Source organism: Leptopilina boulardi, unplaced genomic scaffold (genome assembly GCF_019393585.1).
Source record: "Leptopilina boulardi isolate dan_hultmark-lab unplaced genomic scaffold, ZJU_Lbou_2.1 LbouV2_310, whole genome shotgun sequence".
NCBI lineage: Eukaryota > Metazoa > Arthropoda > Insecta > Hymenoptera > Figitidae > Leptopilina > Leptopilina boulardi.
Window position 1 is genome coordinate 510697 of NW_026137875.1, and position 23378 is coordinate 534074.

At 25.4% G+C, this 23378-nt stretch overlaps 2 protein-coding genes across 3 annotated transcripts in view; both read right to left on the reverse strand.

Moving 5' to 3' along the window:
* Positions 1–98: 98 nt before the first annotated feature.
* On the reverse strand, positions 99–11251 carry LOC127283723 (endothelin-converting enzyme 1-like). 2 transcript variants are annotated; one of them, XM_051308776.1, is made up of 18 exons: positions 11022–11251; positions 10193–10285; positions 9846–10007; positions 9122–9205; positions 6980–7191; positions 6518–6742; positions 6314–6424; positions 6066–6207; positions 5345–5465; positions 4299–4389; positions 3580–3756; positions 3371–3471; positions 3201–3259; positions 3061–3115; positions 2316–2383; positions 2103–2212; positions 1669–1830; positions 99–433 (listed from the first exon to the last, which is right to left on the reverse strand). In XM_051308776.1, exons 2-18 carry the CDS (start codon positions 10260–10262, stop codon positions 257–259), a joined length of 2127 nt encoding a protein of 708 aa, XP_051164733.1. In that variant the 5' UTR covers positions 10263–10285; positions 11022–11251; the 3' UTR covers positions 99–256. The 2 variants fall into 2 exon arrangements, with proteins under 2 accessions (XP_051164733.1, XP_051164732.1); XM_051308775.1 differs by having other exon boundaries at positions 10197–10285; positions 11022–11250.
* Positions 11252–11411: 160 nt separating this feature from the next.
* LOC127283798 (uncharacterized) overlaps positions 11412–23378 on the reverse strand; it is a 48658-nt gene continuing 36691 nt past the window's right edge. Inside the window, exons 27-37 of the mRNA XM_051308894.1 lie at positions 21768–21909; positions 21323–21440; positions 20484–20574; positions 19892–20068; positions 19717–19817; positions 19520–19578; positions 19335–19386; positions 16352–16419; positions 16143–16252; positions 15886–16053; positions 11412–11958 (exon numbers count right to left, since the gene is read on the reverse strand). Of these exons, the coding sequence (XP_051164851.1) occupies positions 11800–11958; positions 15886–16053; positions 16143–16252; positions 16352–16419; positions 19335–19386; positions 19520–19578; positions 19717–19817; positions 19892–20068; positions 20484–20574; positions 21323–21440; positions 21768–21909 (1245 nt within the window). The 3' untranslated portion in view covers positions 11412–11799. The remainder of the gene's footprint in view (positions 11959–15885; positions 16054–16142; positions 16253–16351; positions 16420–19334; positions 19387–19519; positions 19579–19716; positions 19818–19891; positions 20069–20483; positions 20575–21322; positions 21441–21767; positions 21910–23378) is intronic.

Here is a 23378-nt window from a genome sequence, read left to right on the forward strand (position 1 = left end):
TTGTAAAACATTAAAATTTTATTTGTATCAAATCAAATAACGATTTAAAATCCTTTAAATGTTTAAAGAATTTAAGATACGATTAAAATAATAAACACTTTTCAATTTATGATTTTTATTAACATTTAAATTCATATAATTATTAAATAATATACAATAATAAACCAACTCCCGGAAGAAAATTGAAAATAATTATAATTTATAACAAATAGTAAAAATTATATATTATTTATTTAAATATGTTATTATTTTCAAACTATTCCCAAATAATACATCTTTCCCTAGGATTCAAATGACTTTCTTTCGAACATTGAAAAGCTTCAGCAAATCCTTTCACATTAGCAACGGCGCCATTTATTCTTAGAGAGATTTTTGTGTGTACATCTTTTTCGACAGTTCTTTCAAAAAAATCTGTTGTACTATGACAAAAAGTCTGTAACAATTTTAAATATATTATTTTCCCTCATAACAAAAGGATATCCATAGCAATGGTCGATATCCTAGAATGGTCCCCAGGATATCTTGGGATATCCATAGGATATCCAAACCGCCGGTCTGTGGGACATCAACAGGACATCCATAGGATATCCACAGGATATCCCTAAGACATCCACAAAATATCTATTGGATATTATATCGCAGGATATCCATGGGATATCATCAGGATATCCGTGGGATATTCTTAGGATATTCACGGGATATTTAATATCTCAACATATATTTTTAAAGGTTAAAATTGTTAAGCTAATATAATGAATAATAATATAATAAAAACAAAAATCTTATGAGCTTCTGATTTATTTTAAATGAAGGTTTGAAACGCATTTTTCAAAGTTTTTAAATAAACTCATGCACTTAATGTATAATTAATATTAATAGTTATTCGTTATTTGCGGGGAAGAATTTATATTGTTTAAAGCCAATTTATTTTCTGACAATATTAAGCATATTAATAAAAGAATGAATCACGAATGAGAAAAAAATTAGTTAATAATTTTTCAAATTAAACAATTTTCTCGAAAAACAAGTTGCATTTTATTTTATTTATATAAAATTTAATTCACAGAATATTCTCACTCGTAGTCTCATAATGACTTTAAAAGCAGTATCCTGAGAATATCTTCTTGACATCCAGAAGATATACTGAGAATATCCTGAAAATATCTGTGGGATATCCTGACGATATCTATGGGATATCCTGACAATATCTATGGGCTATCCTGATGATATCTGTGGGATATCCTGACCATATCTATGGGATATCCTGACGATATCTATGGGATATCTGGAGGACATTTATGAAAGTCTAAAGAGATATCCAGAAGATATCCTGTGGATATCCTCAGATATCCATGGGATATCCAAAGGATATCCAAACCGCCGATTTTTTGGATATCCTTAAGAGATCCTTTTGATATCCATAGGACATCCCTAGGATATCTGCTGGATATTATCAATATATCCCAAGATATCTTGTGTTATTAGGGTTATTACAATTAAATATTTAATTAATTAATAGAGTCAAGTAACAAAAGTTAGTTGAATAATTATTTTTTTACAGTGTATAAAAAAGGAACTTTTCAATAATAGAAATTTAGAGAAAATCCTGAAAAATCAATGATGATTAAGTATTGAATTGACTATAAAATAAAAAATTGTTTCACTTACATTGGCAAAATTCAGGAAAAATAATTGTTTCCGTGTAATATTTTCCAAATTAGGTAATTTAAATTCTCTGATTTTATTTGCTTTCTTGATGAACGCTGAATAAGCAGCATTTAGTCCTGAGCTATCAGCAATATTTTCAGATTGTGTCAATTTTCCATTTACCTTTATAGGTGCATTAAAATATGATTATTAAAAAAAGTATTTATGCATAAAAATATATAGGTATTTAATTTGTGTAAAAAATAGCAGTTGAAAATACAACTAACTATTTATAATAATAATAATAATAATAAAAAGTAAAAAATAAATTAACCCCCACAGGACCGAAACTTTCCTGAAGATTTCCGAAAGATTTATTTGAAATGTTCGGAATATTTCAAATAAATCTTTAGGAAATATTTGAGAAAGTTTCGGTGCTGCCGGGGGAAATTTACCCCATAATTATCATATTGTTTTATAAAACAATCAGCCTTTGTTTTGAAATCAGTCACAACTTTATCAGACCACCATGGAATAACATTTCCATTCTTGTCATACTTATATCCTGTTAAAAAACCGAATTGATATTACAAATTTTTAATAATAATAATAATAATTTTAAAATTGTATATTCGGATCAAAAATCATTACAACATTAATAAATATACCTAGCATATCAAATCCATGAGACATTTCGTGCCCAACAATAAATCCAACAGAACCATAATTAGCGGACCTTTTTATAATATAAAATAATTAAATATATTTTGTTAATTTAATTTTTTTTATATAATAATAACATAGGTCAACAAAATTTTGGCCTAAGAATCAAGACTATACTTTTCCGAAGTATTTTGACGTAATGAATCTGAATCTGACCTCAAAAATTGATGACGTCTCAGCACGTCAGGTTTTCGAGATATTCTAATCTAAAAGTGCAGAAAAGACGATTTTTGGCCATATTTGAAGTCGTTACAGCATCTGAAAATACTATTCTTACTCTTCAAAATGAATTTTAAAACTTTAAAAAATCTTTATTTGAAATTTTCTGAGTAGAAAGTGTTTCAATATAATGCTTCAAAAAATTCAAATGACGATAACTCAGAGGCAAATAAAGATTTTTTTAAAATTTCAAAATGCATTTTGAAGGGTAAGAATAGTTCTTTCAGATGCTGTAACGACCTTTTTGAAGAAAAATTATATCTTAATGTTACACGACCTCAAATATGGCCAAAGAAACGCGTCTTTTCTGCACTTTTAGGTTAGAATATCTCGAAAATCTGACGTGCTGGGTCAGTTTTGAGGTCAGATTTGGATTCAGCAAGTCAAAATACTTCGAGAAAGTATAGTCTGTTTCTTGGTTCTAAAGTAAGACAAAATTTTGTCTGCCTATGTAAATTATTCATAACTTACATTAGACCCCAATTTGTGCTATAAACGGGAATTGATAATTGTGCTGCTGGAATAGCTGGAAAATTAAAAAAAAAATAATTCAATGCGGCATTTAAGCCAATAAAGTTTATAATAAATATTACTATGATATATATACTTACTTAAACTATTGCCAGCAGGAAAGTAATAAGCATTAACCGTCAGAGGTGACATAAACCATCTGAAAAAAATATTTTAAAACAACTTAGAAACAATGTATACTTATTTTTAAAAAAAAATATTATTAAAATAATATGAATATAAAAATAAAAATTTTTTATGTAAAACTTACACATCTTTTTTGAATGGTTCTCTTAATTTCTTTAACGATTCTAGTTTTATAAATTCAAGAATTCTCATAAAATTCTCAAAATGATCCTCACTAATTTCAAACTATATTTTTAAAAAAAATTAATTAATTAGTTTAATAAAGAAAATAAATAAAGAACAATTTAATAAATTTTTTTATTTAGAAATAAAATAATAAATAAATATTCTTACACCGTCATAGATTTCATTAAACTTTTTTTCATCATCATAATATTCAGGATATCCTGTTTTAACTTTCATAGCTTTCAATTTTTCTTTAGCTAATAATTTTGTTTTTCTGTCCATCCAACTTGTTTGTAATATAACATTATCCATCTCTTTTCGAATATCTTCAGCTATATTTCTAATCTATAAATGAATTGGTTTTAAACAAAATGGTATAATTGATTCTATACAATAAATATTTTTGATCCCGCCAAAAAAAATATTTAAAAATGTTTTCGTCAATTTAAAATCTATAAACATGACATAAATTTATAAATTAAAAAATCAAGGACCCAAAAATGCCACGTGTAAAGAATTTTAAGTGTAAATCCGATAAATTAAAAAAAATTCCTCCATATTAGAACCGCTATTATGTATTTTGAAAATCTGATGTCAGATTCTTTTCCAGTGACCCCGAAAAACCCCTAATTAACAAATTTCAAGAGAATTTGATCAATTAAAAAATAAATTTCCGCCATATTAAATACATCATTTTGGATTTTGAAAATCTAATATCTTGTTCGTAATCAGCGACCCTAAAAACTATTAAGTAAAAAGCAAACCCTTAAAATAAGTTTCTAGGCGTAAAAATACGCAAATGCATCACTATATCGATTTTTGTCGAAAACACTCTCTTTTTAAATTTATAGAAAGTAGAAAAATAGAAAAAACTGTACTTTACTTACAGGCACAGAAATATTTTTAGGAAAATTTCTCTTTAAATACTCGTTTATAACACCATGATTCAAAATTTGTTGTGTTACACATTCTACGGATCTAAAAATGATATAATGATAAATTATGACTTTTTTAGTTATAAAAATGTTCTAAGAAAAAAAAGTAATGATAACAAAATAATTTTGTTAAAATTATGTAGTTTGACATAACAAAATAAAATAAATTAATTATCTCTCTATAAGAACGGCACTGAACTTGAAAATGATAAACATTGATTTTAAAATATTTTTTTCTCGAAACACGAGACATTTTTTTTACAAAATCGGCCACATATCAAGGATTCTTGTCTTATAAATTTTTAAAATCCAAAAATTTGTGCGAATTTATGCAAAAATGCGATTGCAAAATGGGAAAGTAATATAATGACAGATTTATTACGTCATGTCGCCGTCAGATGGCAGAAGCATACAGGAAGCACAAATACGTAGCTGTCATTATATTACTATATTTCCCATTTTTCAATTACATTTTTTGCATAAATTCACACAATGTTTCGGATTTTGAAAATTTTTAAGACAAGAATCCACGAAGCTGAAGTACGCAACGTTTATGATAAACGATTTTTAAAGAAATAATTTTTTAAAATGAAAAATTCTATAATTTTTTGCTTAAAAAATATTTTTTGTAGTTTTCATTAATCAACAAATTATAAAAAAATATTTTTTAGGCAAAAAATTATAAAATTTTTTATTTTAAAAAATTATTTCTTTAAAAATCGTTTGTCATAAACGTTGCGTACTTCAGCTTCGTAAGAATCCTTGGTATGCTATCCAATTTTGTAAAAAGCGTCCGTGTTTCGAGAAAAAAACTATTTTAAAATCAATTTTTTTTTAAAAAATTATTTTTCTAATAAATATATATTTCAGTAAAATTTCAATGTTAATTTTTAAATTTCCAATCCAAAAAAATTTTTTGAATTATTTTTTTTGCATTTCCTAATTCAAAATTTATAAATTTTACTGCAATTAGTTAATATTATGTATTTTATAAAAACCTTTCTTCTTTTTTTGGTGTAATTCCAGTTGTAATTTTTCTGTATTCCGCCATTAATTGCCTTCCTTCATTATTTAAATAAGCGAGAGTGGTTAGCGAAAAATGCCAGTGTAAGTAATTAACTATAATATTATAATATAAAAAATATTTAAAATTAAGAAAAAAATGTTATACGGTATATTATAACCTTTAAACTGTTATAATGGTCTTTTAGACCGCTATATATAAACATTTTTCGTTTATTACTTTTTTTAAAAAAGTATAATATAAACTTCTTTTATGAAAAACTGTTAGGTGACAATTGTTTCAAAATTTTAAAATTCATTAATATAATTTTTTTAATTTTATAATATTAATAATACTAATAATAATATATAATAAAATTATATATAAATTAGACGAAACATTAAAAAATAAATTTGTTTAGATTCAAAGCAAGATTATTTGGCAACCTTGCTACAAGCTTACTGTGCAAGCTTACTGAGCAATCTTGCAGTAACCTTACACTGCAATCTTTCGGTAAGCTCACCATGCAAGCTTGGGTCAGGTGAGACAATTGAAGCGTGTAGTAAGCTTTTGGCAAATTTGTCGTGCAAGGTTGGCAATATTGCGCGGCAAGCTTGCCGCAAAGTTGCTACAAGCTTACGTGCTATCTGAGCTAGTAATTTTTTAGCACCTAGCAGTTTAAAGGTTAACTTTTTAAAATTTATCAAATTTGTTACCAATCGTTTCATGAGACGTTACATCTAAAAGGACAAATAATTTATCAAAATATAATTTGTCACCAATTACAATTTGTTCATTTTCGTCAATATTAATATTTGTGTTTTTCATTAATGTTCGTACAATTTCAAGCCAGTCTATCTATTAAAAAATAATGAAAAATGTTAAACATAATAATTAAGAAGAATCAAAATTATTAAGAATTTTTTTTAATTTTAAAATTTGCAAATTTATTTTTCCTATATACCTTTGTCGTACTTTTTTGAGATTTATTTCGATTGTAATATTTTTGGAATTCACTAATAGTCATTTTTTGTTCTGCTTGATTTTCACCATAATTGCTTAAAGGTGATTTTATCTGAAAATTTATTTTAATTAATTAATTTATGTGTCAAAATATATTGTTTTTTTTTCTTCCTATACTAATTATTTATTGAAAAAATAATATTACCAATTTCAAACCATTTAAAAAGTGTATCATTTTTGAAATTTTTTTAACAAATATTGAATCATCAATATTATATTTTATATAGTTTGCATAAAACAATGGCAAACGAAAAATAAATTCCATGGCATTTAATTCGGAAAATTTGTTTACATTATTAGCCGTATCTAATGATTTTAATAGGTCGTCAATAATTTGTTTGTTAAGAAACGAGTTTTTTGGCTCTTGCAACTAAAAATATATTATTCATTACATTATTATAGTTTATAGATTATATACTTAATTATATAATTACATATATATATGGATATATTATATAAATGTAATATTTAGAACTTAAATATAATAGGTATATTAATTAAAAATTAATAGTATGTTAAAAATATTTCATTTTACAAAAAAATGTAGGTGTATATATATTTATATATTTGTATATAAAATTTTATTTAGATAATAAATTTTTCTCACACTTATAAGTGTAATACTGGAATTTTGTGAATCTGGCGAAATACCAATGGTAAATAAAGGAATTGCAGTACTGTATTCCATATATCCTTTTGCAACTTTCTGCCAAGGAAAATCTTTTTCATTCCATTTTTCGTGACTCATAACCAATGGCCAACCACCCAAACTTTCTATAATTTTCGACAATCCTTCCAATCCTTTCTGCTCAATTCTATCTAATGTTAAATAATTTTATTTAGCAATCACAGAAAAAAAGGTGGGTAAAAAGTTGTAAAGATAGAGGATAAAAGTCGTTAGGATACAGGGTAAAGGATAAATTTGTGATGGATAAAAATGTTACTAAAATATTACTAGAAAAATGGATGTCATATTTGAGTAAACTGTCTAATTTTAATAAAAATATTAGTAATTTTACACTTAAATTATTAAATCCACAAATTTTATATAAATAAGTAATTGCATGTGGAAATATTTTGCCTATAATTATTGTCTATTAATAAAAATATCTTTGATTAATACTAGTGACAGCTAACGACAGTGCGTAAATAATCAGAACTGGGAAATTACAACTCAACGTCTGTATTGTTGCACGAAAGCAGAGTTGGGTAGTAACTGAATTTTTTGTGCATATTAGGCTGTGTGTCAGTTCATCGAGATATTTCGAGTTCAAGATATGACGTCAGAGGCCTGGAGGGACAACAAACAGACGACACAATGTTATTCTTATGGGGAAGAAAATTAGTTTCCACTTTTATCAATTTTATTCATACTTTATACACGGAAAACGCTTGTTGACATATAATAAAATTAAAATGTGTGTTGATAATTAATTTTGTTATATATTTGATTCAATTGCATTGATAGATTCTCTGAATTCGTGATAAAATACAAATTTTGAGGTTAGGGGTGTTTGTTTACTAATTACATTTTACATTTTAACATTATTAAACAATATCCAGTATGCATGTTATTAAAAAAGATATAAAATATATATTTTAAGTGTGAATTACCGCAGCAGTAAAAGATTTCAAGTAAGTAAACAAACACCCCTAACCTCAAAATTTATATTTTATCACGAATTCAGAGAATCTATCAATGCAATTGAATCAAATATATAACATAATTAATTATTAACACACATTTTAATTTTATTAGATGTCAACAAGCGTTTTCCATGTTCAAAGTATGAATAAAATTGATGAAAGTGGAAACTAATTTTCTTCCCCATAAGAATAACATTGTTGTTGTCCCTCCAGGCTTCTGACGTCACACCTAGAATCGACTCTAACGTCACAAGTGACAGAGCCTAATATGCACAAAAAATTCAGTTACTACCCAACTCTGCTTTCGTGCAACGATACAGACGTTGGGTTGTAATTTCCCAGTTCTGATTATTTACGCACTGTCGTCAGCTGTCACTAGTATTAGTCAAAGATATTTTTATTAATAGACAATAATTATAGGCAAAATATTTCCACATGCAATTACTTATTTATAAAAAATTTGTGGATTTAATAAGTTAAGTGTAAAATTACTAATATTTTTATTAAAATTAGACAGTTTACTCAAATATGACATCCATTTTTCTAGTAATATTTTAGTACATTTTTATCCATCACAAATTTATCCTTTACCCTGTATCCTAACGACTTTTATCCTGTATCTTTACAACTTTTTACCCACCTTTTTTTCTGTGAAATTATAACGACTTATAGAAATATTATATTAATTGGGGAACACATTTTTTTAAAAATTGCTACTTTCGTTAAACTTTGCATTAAATAAATATAAACAAATAAAAATTCAAAAACGGAGATCCACAAACCTCTTTTTAATTTTATTAACTTTCATTTAAAAAAAAAATTAATTAAATTGGTTAACAATAAGAAATGAAGGTTCTGAACATTTTTAAACAGTAAATTACACTTTTCTCACTGTGCTATACGTATTCAATCACCAAAACGATTTGACCCGTCACTATTGCAATAATGACGGGTTATCAAAGTACAGGGGCTATCAAGAAAAAGAATAAAGAGAGTTCAGCGACTTTAAAAGAAATATTCAAGGCCTTTTGAAAGTTTTCAAAATTAGCAATAATTTAAAAAATATATAGTAAGTTAATAAAAAATGAAAATATTCAATTACCTTCGTCCATACAGGCTTTAAACAATTTCTTTTCTATAGACAATGGAATATTGTCTTCGGATTTTGATTCTTCTTGCAAAATTTCTATAAAATTCAAATAAAATTATATTTATTTTTTATGTAATCATAAATTTGTATAATTTCGTGAAATTTACATTCTACAAATGTTTCTCTGATATTCACTTATTTATAATTATTTAATTAATTTATTAAAAATTCAAAAAAGTTTATTTCATGAGTTATTTAATAAATTATTTTAAAGAATTATGAACTATTTTGTCAAATGTAAAAATTTAAAAATAATGTAGTTATTTTTTTATAAAAAATAGAATGTAGTACAGTTTTAATTTAATATTCAAAAAGAATTTTATAAGTCAACGTAGCTGCGTGGTCAGAGTACACGGCTCGCGTGCCCGAGGGTCCAGGGTTCGATTCCCCATGCATGCAAGATTTTACAAAATTAATTTTAAGTGTTTTAAATACAGTATATTTAATAATCTTGAATAGAATATAAGTTACAAATAAAAAATTGTAAAAACTTAACAAAGCCTATAAAAAATTTTCCCTAAGTAGGGAATTTGTTGAGAACATCATAATAGCTTTGCAGGGCAGTAGTGAATTTTTTACTATATTTACTAATAAATCTAAATTGTATATATGTATATAATCTTTAAGATATGTTTTAGTGATTCCATATATAAATTGAAAGAAAATAAAAGTTTACTTATCAGTGAAGCTTCAATATAATTCGTAATATTTCCACCGAGATTCCACATCAATTTTCCTTCAGGAACAGGATAATTTATAGGCCATGAGCCACAAGCATAATTATAAAAATCATTGCATGGATCTGCACTTTTATTCATACTGTTGATGATTAAATTTGCTAAATAAAAAAAAATAATACAATTATTTTCTTACTCTTCTTCTTAATTCCTTAAGAATATAGCAATTTTATTTTATATTGAAAAAAATTAATTGACTCAAATATTCATTTCCTAACCTATTGTGGAAAAAAAATATTTAACTTGAACCAAATAATTTCAATTTTAATCAAATAAACATACTCACATACCCATATTTTTACATTCTTCAGTGTTACAAATATTGTATCTTTTTTCAATAACATATGATTCGACATCAATCGCAAATGCAAAGGCAATTCTAAAATTAATCAAATCATTTTTATTTAAAATTTATTCTTAAAAATTATTAAACCCTGATAGAGGTATATATATAAGGGTGAAAATTTCCCAACTGGGCCACCTAAAACTGACTTTTCAAATTTAAAATATTTTTTTTTTCATAATCTATTGCAGGAAGCCGAATTAAAAACATTCCTGAAATGCGTTTTTAAAAAAATTAAGTTTTTAATTACTAAATTAACTAAATTAAATTAATTAAATTAACTAAATTTGCAATTACTCTGTTGCTTGTTAATGAATTTTAATAAAATTTGGTGAGTATATAGAAAAATTATATCTCTTTGAAATGCAATAGAAATTTCAATTAATCTTTATTGTTTATGCAAATAAAATTGTTTATTTAATAAACAAATGAATATTTAAACTATTTCTCATATATGTTTAGAAAAAAAATTTCAAAAACGACATAAATCTACACTTTCTCAACTTTAATTTAAAAAAAAAAATCTTAGTACCTTTAAAAAATGAGTAAATTACGCGAATTTGAAGAGTGACGTTTTTTTTAAAAACTCATTTCAGGAATGTTTTTAATTTGGCTTCCTGCAATAGATTATGAAAAAAATATTTTAAATTTGAAAAGTCAGTTTTAGGTTGCCCAGTTGGGAAATTTTCACCCATAAACTTTTTATAATATTTAAAATGATATAAATTTTATTCAAGTATAGTTAATTTTTTCGAAAATATTTGTCACTTACACTAAAAGTTTAATTAACATTTTTTTATAATCACAAGAAAATTATTTTCATTCGTTTAAAATATTAAACAAAATGTGAATATCCACTTATTAAAACTATTCAATTGGATCAAGTTCCTCTGTATTTTATATATGGCTTTGTAATTCAATATACATGTTGTGATATCAGCAAACAATAATTAGCATTCTTTATACAGTATTTAAATCCTTTTTAAATTCTATTATAATTATGTACATAGAATATTTCAAAGAGGTAAAAAGTTTTCACTAAATTTAGTGCTTTTTATTAAAATTAATAAATGTTTTTTTCAATAAAAGAAAATTAATATCTTATCAAGTTCTTCAAAAATGGATTACTTTATAGTTGTGAATTAAAATTTTTATCATCACATTTGTTATAAAACAAACACCTTTAATATTAACTAACAATTATACATTATTTAAATTAACATTTTTTGTTTATACATGTCATATAAGTTGAACAGCTTAAGATTTAATACGCTTGTATAATTATAAACTGAAATGTATTTTTGCATCTGATTCAGTGTAAAAAATTTACTGATTCAAGATAAGAATAAAAAAACATATAACTTCCAAAAATTAGCAGATAAAAACTACAAAAGAGTGTGACATAATTGTAGATTATTATTATTATACAATTATAAATTAACTAAAAGAAAAATTATTTCCTAGAACTTTGATTTGACGTTGTAAAATTAGCTAATATTTTTTATAATTTTCATTTATAAACTATACGATGATGATAAAATTGAGTTTAATCAACTCCATAGGGTACATTTTTTGTCATTTCTACATTTAAATGCTTCACTAAATCCTTTTACATTTGCCACGGCTCCATTTATTCTAACGGATGATTTTGTATGGACATCGGTTTCAACTTTCGATAAGAATTTTGGTGTTGCACTCTGACAAAATGCCTATATTAAACAAATTAAAAGAATTTAAGCTATGTAAATCTAAATCATGCAATGCCTATCAGACATATATATATTATTGGAACATATTATGGAGTCAAACCACGTCAACCGTGAGTAAAAATTTTGTAGATTTTTGAAAAAATAAAAGAAATTATGAAAATCTGTAGCTCACAACGAACCAAAAAAAAGCACTTTAAACCATTTTTAAAAATTTTTAATTTTTATAAACTTTTTTTATAATAAAAAATAGTCGAAAAACGGTAGTATTTTTTTTTTGTTCGTTGTTAGCTAGGTACAGATTTTGATAATTGCTTTTATTTTTCCAAAAATCTACAAAATTTTTACTCACCGTTGACGTGGTTTGACTCTACCCACATAGCACCGAAGATTTAATAAATATTTATTAAATATTTATTTTCAATGTTCGCAGTATTTAGAATAAAGGTTAAGATTTTTTTTTTTCCAATCATAGTTGCTCTTATAGCTCGGTTGGTTAGGTATTGCGTTTGCGTTCGTCGAACCCGTGTTCGATCCTCGCTCCCCTAAATTTATTTTCAAAATTAATTTCGTTATTTAAAGTCTCTAAAACATTGCTTAAACAAGTATGAGTCCCTAAATTTAAGAAATTATTTTTTTTTTCATTTTTGAAAACTAAAATTTCTTAAGGTATCACATCGGTAAAACCGTTTTCTATAGATTTTCTTGAAAATTTTACCATATGTTTTTATTATCATTCTTGACAAATTTGCAAAATATGAAGAATTTTCGCCGTACGAAACCAGAGATATTAGCAATCAAAGTTGCTTATTTTGCATGGGAGACGGGACTAATGTATGGGGGAGAAGTACATTTTCATAAATATCATCAGAAGTTTTCTATAAATTTTTTTCAAAAACTAATGTTGAATTCAGGAATAAATTTGGAACTAAAATATACAAAGAAATTTATAATTTACCGTGCCGTTTATTCGTAATTATAAATTAAAAATTCTATTTCATGACGTCATTTGCAATATATAGCACACCCGCCACTTTGATGTGGCAACATCGCAGGATGGTAACATTAGTTAGAGAGAGACAGTAGTCCACAGTAGTCAAAGCGAGACTTATAGCGACGTTGTCAAACCTCCTACTCCTTCCAATCGCTGCTAGTGTGGGGTATACGTGTACGAGTGTATTTGTAGAAGTAGGTACAGTATGGGCTGAGAGTATAGGGAGTTGAGGGCGAAAGTATAGTGCGGGAAGTAGTAATGCGAGCTACAAACTTTTGACTCCGATTAGTGCCGACACAGAAAAAACCTGAATTCAAATTGAGTATAGATTCTATACTCAATTTGATTCGCAACAAAAATGAAACTGGTTGTTTCATTTCGAGTTCTAAGGTAAAAGTATCAAAATGAAACAGGCAAGTTTCATTTTGAGAAAAAGAAAAATGGAAAAATATTGTGAAATAACGAATAATTTTGCACAAAAACATGAAATATAATAATTACAAAGAAGTAAATAACACGCTAGACTTAATATATTTGATTAAAAATTGCTTGTAATCGCGTAATAAAATAATAAAGGAAATATGTTTTTAGGTTAGAAAAATGAAAACATGTGTTTTGACAACAGGAACGGTACTGCCAACTTAAATAATAGCGGTAAATTTAAAAACTTATGAAATTAATTATTATCTACGTAAATAATAATAAATAATTTTTATTTAAAAACTTCTAAATATTCGTACTGGTCAAAATAATCTTTCTGGTGTTGTTGAAATATTAGAAACAATAATTGAAATACAAAATTACTCTGCTTATGATGCCAACTTAGAAATCTCAAATTCCAGCCAATATCATTTTGAATAACATGAAGTTTGTCCCATACTCATTTCGATACCCAAAAGAAAATGAGTTGCAACAAAAATGAGTCCAAGTTTTTTCTGTGGATGTGATACCTTAAATCAATTTATTCATTAAACTGATTCAAATTAAAGATATAATTATTTTAATTATATTATTATTATTAATACAATTAATACTTTATGATTAGATAATTTTTAAAATCCAGCTATCTGGGCGAACATTTAACGAATATTTTTTTCAAGCTTTAATCAAGGTTCGAGCTGAACCTTTAACGAATATTTAATTTAAAACTTCACTCAAGTTTCGAGCCGAACCTTTAACGAATATTTAATTTCAAGCTTCACTCAAGGTTCGCGCTAAACATTTGCTCAAGTGCGGACATTTAAATATTTACAAAAGCTTTACTTAATAACCTTTATTCTAAATACTGCGAACATTGAAAATAAATATTTAATAAATATTTATTAAATCTTCGGTGCTATGTGGGTAAGGGCTCATTTAGAGTTAATTTAATGCTATAGGTGAGTCATGAGGAAGCCATAATGTCAATAAATAGTCCGCCATTTTAAGTTTTTAAAAACAAACATCAACGTCCTCTAATAACTAATTTCAGTTGAATTCGAACTGATTTTACTGGAATGCAATTGATTAAAAATTATTGAAAATTAGCAGCATTTAAACTCCTATAAACAATATACACTGAGAAAAATATGCTATTGAATCAACAGCATGACAAAGGTATATAAATTATTGATTATCTAAAGCTATAAAATTTGTAAAATAATTCATAGATTCAATAGCATATGCTTTTGAATCAATAATTTTTATACCTTTGGCAGAAATGCTATTGATTCAATAGCATATTTTTCTCAGTGTAGAACATTAAAAAAATCATTTTTGTCATACATATATTTGAGTCCCTTGATTTCAAGAAATAGAAACATTAGGTTTTGGTAAATTAAATTTGTCTTAAGACTTTGAAAATCAAAATTAATTTCCACCACATTCACGAACGACACGTATTGAAACGCCCTGCCACTAAATGCCTTTTTAAGTAGGATGGAGACTTTAACATAACCTCAAAACTATAATAAAAATAAATTTAAAACACTTCTACAAGATTTAATTATATACACTTTTCGGAAAAAATTGTGTTAAGTTAAAATCTTTTGTTTAATAATTATTTTTTTTAATATTTTAAATTGACCCTAAATGAGCGTTTAATGTTCCAATAGTCATAGTGTGTTTTGGATTTTTGACAGTTTAAAATAACTAATTTATATTAATTAAGTGAGGCGCATGATTAAACCCCAAATTTTATTTTTCCGAATTTTTATTTTCTCGAAAATCGTTTTATCTAAAAGGAATTGACTATAATTTTTTGAATTCAAATCGTCAGATTATATAATAAAAATACTTTCGAATTATTATTTGACAGAATTTTTTAACTTCGAAAGAACATTTTTTATAATTTTCAATTTACCGTATAATCATTTCTGGGGGTTTTTTGTGTCGCTGATTACGAATCTGAAGTTAGATTTTCAAAATCCAAAATGGCGGATCCAATATGGCGGACGAATTTTGAAAAAATTTTAAGATTTACTTCAAACTTGGTATCTAGGGGTTTTTTGGGTCGCTGATTACGAATCTGATGTCAGATTTCCGGAATTCGATATGTCTAATTAAATATTAAGAAATTATTTTTAAAAAATTGTCAGATTTTTATGAAATTTGGTATCTTATTATGTAAAATCAAAAATAGTATAGATAAACAGGTTTTTGGAAAAATAAAAATTATGAAAAATACTAATTCTCTACAATAATAATTCTGAGAAATGATTATACGGTAAATTGAAAATTATAAAAAATGTTCTTTCGAAGTTAAAAAATTCTGTCAAATAATAATTCGAAAGTATTTTTATTATATAATCTGACGATTTGAATTCAAAAAATTATATTCAATTTTCTTTTAGATAAAACGATTTTCGAGAAAATAAAAATTCGAAATAACAAATTTGGGGTTTAATCATTCGCCTCTAATTAAGTATAAATTATTATTATTGCGAATAAAAACTTACCACACTAAAAGAAACGAAAAATAATTGATTGGAATCCAAGTTTTCTAATCCTGGTAAACTTTGTTCTTTAGTTTTGTCTTTATTAATTTTTTGCTTGTAAGCCCCAAAAGCTGCATTCAACCCTGCTGTATCAGCAATATTTTCACCTTGAGTTAGTTTTCCATCTACCTATAATTAAAGAAAAAGAAAATACATTACAGATATCTAATATTCTACTAAGTATTGTTTAAAAAAGTAATTAATTAAGTTTGAATTACTTTATAATTATTAAATTGGTCCACAAAACATTTAGCCTTCTTCTCGTATTCACGAATCATTTTGCTTGACCACCAGGGAATGACATTTCCATTTTCATCATACTTTCGTCCTAATTATTGTATTATTATAAAAATTTTAAATAAATATGGTAATTAATATTAATATAATTAGAATCATGTGTAATATTATATATATTCTATCAAATTACCAGTGTTATCAAATCCATGTGACATTTCGTGACCAATAATGAAACCCACAGATCCATAATTTAACGCACTGTTAAAATCAAAAAAGAATCTTAATTTCCAAATCATTTTTAAAAAATGATCCTAATATTTGGATCAATTTGATATTATATATTGAATCAAAACGTTGTATTCCAAAATGATACTATAAAATTAGAAGTGCTCTAAAAATTAATAAAATAAATAAAGTATTGGATTTTTATAAGTTGGAAAAAAATTATTTTAGTCTAAGCCATGTAGCTAAAGAGGTTATTTCATATGAGAATACGGGGTCATGTCTCAGATTTTTCTCAAAATTCGATAAATTGTAGTGATAGTGGTGCTAAATAAGTGTACAAATTTTGAATTTGAAATTTTTAATATTTTTCGAGATATTTACAATAACAAATTTGAGCAATATTTTTTTGCTTTACTTATAACTTTTTTCCTATTAAAAATAGAGAAAAATGTTGTAAATGTTTTTTACGCGGAAGATCTTAAACTTTTAGAAAAAAATTACTTTTTTTAAAAAATATTAATTTTTAAACAACTAGTTTAAAAAATAAAATTTGTTTATAACTTTTAAACATGTTCTTCCTCATTTAGAAGCGCGAAAAAAATCATGAATATTGTTTAAGTCATAATAAATTGATGGTTAAATTTTTGAGATGGCATTATTCTTTGTTTTCGAGATATTAATTAATTAACTAACAAAAGATAATAAAAAATGAAATATTTTACGAACAAATAAAATTAGAGTAATTTTAAAAACACCATTAGAATGCTTATCAAAATCCGCATCCAACGAGCCCTATATGAACTATTTTTAATAAACAGGTGTTAAATTAATAATTAATAATAAAAATTATTTAAATAATTAATAACATTTGAAGAAATGAAGATAAATCGTCAATTCTTTTTTTATTTGGAAGATCATCTAATTCCGTGTTAAATAAAACCAGTGTAAATAACATTTTTAACAAATCTAAATTATTAACAGATGATTATTGAAAATTGAGGTTTAAGCACCCTACGACACAAGTTGGAGGGGGCTGCCTACCTACTCGGCATGGTATTTTTCAGTCTTTTTCTAAATAACATTTTATAATTAAATTTTGATTCTTGGTAATATTTAATATTCTTTTTTTGACACAGAATTAGATGGTCTTCTAAATAAAAAAAGAATTGACGATTTATCTTCATTTCTTCAACTGTTATTAATTATTTAAATAATTTTTATTATTAATTATTAATTTCACACCTGTTTATCAGAAATAGTTCATATATGGCTCGTTGGATGCGGATTTTGATAAGCATTCTAATGGTGTTTTTAAAATTACTCTAATTTTATTTGTTCGTAAAATATTTCATTTTTTATTAACTTTTGTTAGTTAGGCCAGGTCCAAGTGAGGCAGCGCCATCTACAATGAAACTAAAATTTTGGAAAATTTTCAACAGCCTTTTCTTGAAAACAAGAAGGTAAAATGCTTCTTCCTTTATGGATAATTGATTATTGGCAAGATATACACCAGCTAAAACTTTTTTTGAGTTAAAATAATAAAAAAAATTTCATGTCAATAAATTAAATATGAGCACTTTTTTCACAAAAACTGTAACAGTACTTTCTCAGAAATTACAATCAAAAATGCAATTTCCATTTGGAAAATTAATAAACGCTAAAAAATACACGACCTAAGATTTACCAATCACGAAAAAAACAAAAAAAAGTATTTTAACATAACATATTTTACTCATTATGACAGCCGTTTGGCAGGTTATATATGTCACCAGACGTTTCGCAGATTTGCCGAAAGGAGGAGATTGGCGCTGTTGCTAACCACCTGAAATACATAATCTACCAAAGGGCTGTCACAATCAGTAAAGCAGTATCAATATGTTAAATATTTAATAAAATTTTTTTTTGTTATTTTCGTGATTGGTAAATCTTAGGTCGTGCATTTTTTAGCGTTTATTAATTTTCCAAATGGAAATTGCATTTTTGATTGTAATTTCTGAGAAAGTACTGTTACAGTTTTTGTGAAAAAAGTGCTCATATTTAATTTATTGACATGAAATTTTTTTTATTATTTTAACTCAAAAAAAGTTTTAGCTGGTGTATGTCTTGCCAATAATAAATTATCCATAAAGGAAAAAGCATTTTACCTTCTTGTTTTCAAGAAAAGGCTGTTGAAAATTTTCCAAAATTTTAGTTTCAATGTAGATGGCGCTGAATCACTTGGACCTGGCCTTAAACAATATTCATGATTTTTTTCGCGTTTCTAAATTAGGGAGAACATGTTTAAAAGTTATAAACAAATTTTATTTTTTAAACAAATTGTTTAAAAATTAATATTATTTTAAAATAATAATTTTTTTCTAAAAGTTTAAGATCGTGCGCGTAAAAAACATTTGCAACATTTTTCTCTATTTTTAATAGGATAAAAGTTATAAGTAAAGCAAAAAAATATTGCTGAAATTTGTTATTGTAAATATCTCGAAAAATATTAAAAATTTCAAATTCAAAATTTGTACACTTATTTAGCACCACTATCACTAAAATTTACCGAATTTTGAGAAAAATCTGAGACATGACCCCGTATTCTCATATGAAATGCCTCTAAAGTATCTTTGACCTTGGCTAAAATTTTTGGCCATGTTTCGCTAGTTTTCGCCCAAAGTTCGTTTTTTACGCAGGTCCCATTAATACGGCACTTTTTGATTGGACCAACGGATTTTGAGCTAGGTCAAAATAAATTTTGAATTTTTGGAAAAATTTAGAAAATTTAAATTTTTGAGATAAATCGTTCGGGAATACCGCCAAAGTTTTAACCCGGAAGAAACATCCCAATTTTTATATTAACTTGATACTTGTAAATTAGCTGTGTTGTAAAATAAAAAAAATAGTATTATGCCGAAGTTATAATGATATTAATCAAAATATAATATTAGTATTTAAAATATACTTACTCTGGTACATTTGCATGAAATATGGGAATCAAAAGTTGTGCTGCTGGAACGGCTTTAAAATAAATAATTATTATTAACAAAATATAAATTACTTTAATTTTCAAATATTGTACAAAATTGTTTACTTATCTTTATAAAAATGTCTTTATACGTAAATGAAAAACGAATCTTTTTGTTTTACTTACTCAAAGTATTCGTTGCTGGAAGATAATAAGCATTTGGCGTAATTGGTGACATAAGCCATCTGTAAAATTATACAGCAGCTATAATATAATAAATTGTGCTTTATAAAATTAAATAACGTAATCTAATTACACATAAGCATGTATGCTAATATAAAGTTTTTATAAAATTAATATATTAATTAACAAAAATTTCTTACTGATCTTTGTCGAATGGTTCTCTAAATTCTTTGGCTGAATTGCGTGTTACAAATTTTAAATAATTCATTGCATTTTCAAAATAATCCGAACCAATTTCAAGCTGCAAAAGGAAAATTTAGTGTAATCATTTTCTACTGTATTATAGGTACTTATATATTTTGATGAATTTCTTACCCCATCATACGACTCGCTTAAATTAGATGACGATGAATACCATTCCGGATAACCAATAAGAACTTCCATTAATTTGAGTTTATTCCTTGCCAGGGATTTAGTTTCACTATTCATCCAATTGGCACGGGAAATTTCTACATCAATTTCCTTTCGGATTTCTTCGGCCATATCTTTTGCCTATAGTAATAAGAATTTAATAATTTCACTATACTTATGACACTTCTGTTATTATATAAATTTTAAAAGTTATTATTATTTCTTGAATTTTTTATTTATTACGAAAATCTAAGTTTAGGGATTTTCATGGTCGCTGATTACGAATCTGACGTTAAATTGACAAAATTCAAAATGACAGATTTTTTTAAGTTCATCAGATTCTCTTGAAACTTATTACTCGAAGGTTTTAAATTGTTTTATTTTTTTTGGACTATATTGGATCCGTTATTTTGTATTTTTAAAAGGTGACATTGTATTTTTAATTTAAAGAAATTTTTATGTAAAATATGATATCGCTCATGATTAAAAACTATAAATAAATGTTATTTTATAAATAAATAATGTTATTAGAAAAAATATAATAAATACAACTTACAGTTTGTTTTGTCATATCAGGGAATTGATTTTTGATGAATTCAACAGACATTCCATCTTTCAATGGCATATTACTTATACAATCTTCCCACCTAAAAATTACGAAATTTTTTTTGTCAACTTCTTTAAGTACGAATTTTATTACAAAATATTGCTTTAAATATCTAAAAAGAATTTATTAATTTACCTAATAATTGTTTAATTTACTGTTTTATTTTACATGGCCATCATAATTTTTAATAATTTATAGATTGAAAAAAAATATTTCGTTCATTTAAACGTTCAGAACTTTTGACTCATAATAAAACTATATTGTGGGGAGAAATCTAAGTTAGTGAATCATTAGTTAGTGACGAACTAAGTAATGCGAAAACAAAAGATTGTGATTCACTAGTTAATGAGAAAGAGTAAATTGTAGGTTAATTAAATGATACTTAATTAATTAACTATAGTGAATCACAATCTTTTGTTTTCATTATTTAGTTCGTCACTAACTAATGATTCACTAACTCTGAATCCCCATACTGAAAAAAAGCTTAATAAATAAAAAATCACTTGACAATTATTATCAAATAAATATTTAAATTTATATAAAATAATTTTTATTTGAATCAATAATCAAATAAAGATAAACTATATTTAAACTAATAATTTCTGTATTTAAAACAAATAAAATTTAATTGACTCAAATACAAATTATTTGGTTTAAAATCTGCAATAAATTCATTGGAAAATATGATATAAAAACAAATTTTCAAAATTTAAAATTTGTTATTATAAGATTTGAATAGTTTTTTGAATGTTTGAGTTTGATTATTATTATAAATGAAAATATCTTACCTTTCTGATTCTTTGGTGATTCCCATAGCACTATTAACAGTCTCGGCAAACCATTGTCTTGTTGTTTTGTCCAAATATTTAAGGACATCGCTTATAAAACTCCAATGAATATAATTAACTGAAACAAAATTATATATCTTCTAAAATATACGATGCCTGAAGTTCACTAAATTTATGATCAACAATTAGAAAAGAAATTTTTTTTTAAGATGGAAAATCTTCAAAAATTTTATCTAAAGATATATTTTTTATAATTTCTCGATCAATAAACATTGAAAAAAAAATCTTTGAGAATTTTTAATTTAAAAAAATATTTCATTAAAAATTATTGATCACACACGTTCTGAATATCAGTATATTGTTTTAAAATTATAATATTTTTTATTATTTAATTCAAGAAGAAAAAAATATTTCCTTTCTTTTTCTTTTTATTGACAATTCGTACCAATAGTTTTTTGAGGTGTCCTCTTTAAAAGGTGAACTAATTTATCAATATAAGGTTTATCGAGTAAAGCTATTTTTTCTGTTTCTTCAATAACAACATCAGTATCCTTGAATAAGGCTTGGATCATTTCGAGCCAATTAATCTAAACAGAATATATTTCAAATGATTAATAACAACAATATAGAAATAGAATAAATAAATAAATTCTAAAAATGTGACTTATTATACAGGATGTTGAAAAAGTATAGAGAATGATTAAAATGATGATTAAAAGAAAACAAAAGTTATTCCGAATGAAAAGGGCTAAATTTTTAAACCCCAATAAATGTGCCCGGACCCAATATAAGGGCTGAAGTTAAAAAAAAATATTTTTTTTTTAAATTATACCACTAATTTTTAATATCGAATTCGTAATCTTGCTAAATTTCTGCTTTCAGACATGTAATACACATGATTAAAATATTAGGCCCCAACCCAAATATTGGGTGCGAATTTTTTCTTCAATTAAGTAAATTTGTTTTTAAAAAAAACCAAGTAGGGTCAGCCCGGGTAAATCCGAACGCTTTTAGTAAATTTCAACAATAACATAAGTTTTTTCTTTTAAAAGACAATACTTCCGGTATTCTGGTGCATGAAGTTGTTACTTTACTTCCATAGAACAATTTTATGGGGTAGAAAAAATTTTTGATAAATTACAATCGCAGGAAACTTAGCGTTCGTATTTACCTCGATACTTTGCAACTTTCCTAAAATATGGGGGTAAATACGAACGCCACTGTATTTCAGAAAAATCTTAGGGAAAATAAATTTAAAGTATTGCAATTGTTAAACTTATATAAAAACTCAAAAAAAATACGATAATAAACCTATTATGTAATAATGCATCATATATAAATACAAAAATCAAACAGGTTAAAAATTAAAGTGCATTACACAATTAAAACCTTCAATAACTTTATCAAATCATAACGGATTTTTGCAAAACTTGGTACAGAAAGTATTTTGGAGTGATTGAATGTAAATACAAAAATAAAAGTCAAATTTTTTAAATTCAAAATGGCGGACTTTCCTAAAACTTATTTTTAAAAATGATCAAATTTTCTAACTCCAAATTCGTAATCAGCGACCCTGAAACCCCCCCAGTAACAATTTTCGAGCGAATCCAATGAATTTTTTAATTCTCGTCCGCCATATTGGATCCGCCATTTTGAATTTTGAAAAACTGACGTCAAATTGGTAATCAGCGACCCCAAAAACCCTAGAATACCAAATTTTATTAAGATCCTGAAAAACTTTTTTCAACAAACCATTTGGCAAAACAAAAGTGGAACACTCCTTCGAGAGAACAGAGATTATATGTTTCTGCTTATTAATTACTAACGAGGATACATATAGAAAGAAAAACTTTTTTCTATGTACTTTTATAATGTTAAAATAATAGTATAATCAAATAAAAACAATTTTTTATATAAGAAAAAATTATTGAAAATACCGTTCGAATTTACCCCGGTTTTCCAATTTTCCGGGGTAAATACGAACGGTCTGATATTATTAATAAAATTTTACAGAAGGCAAAAATGAAAAATAGTTTCTGTTCTAGTATTCATAACA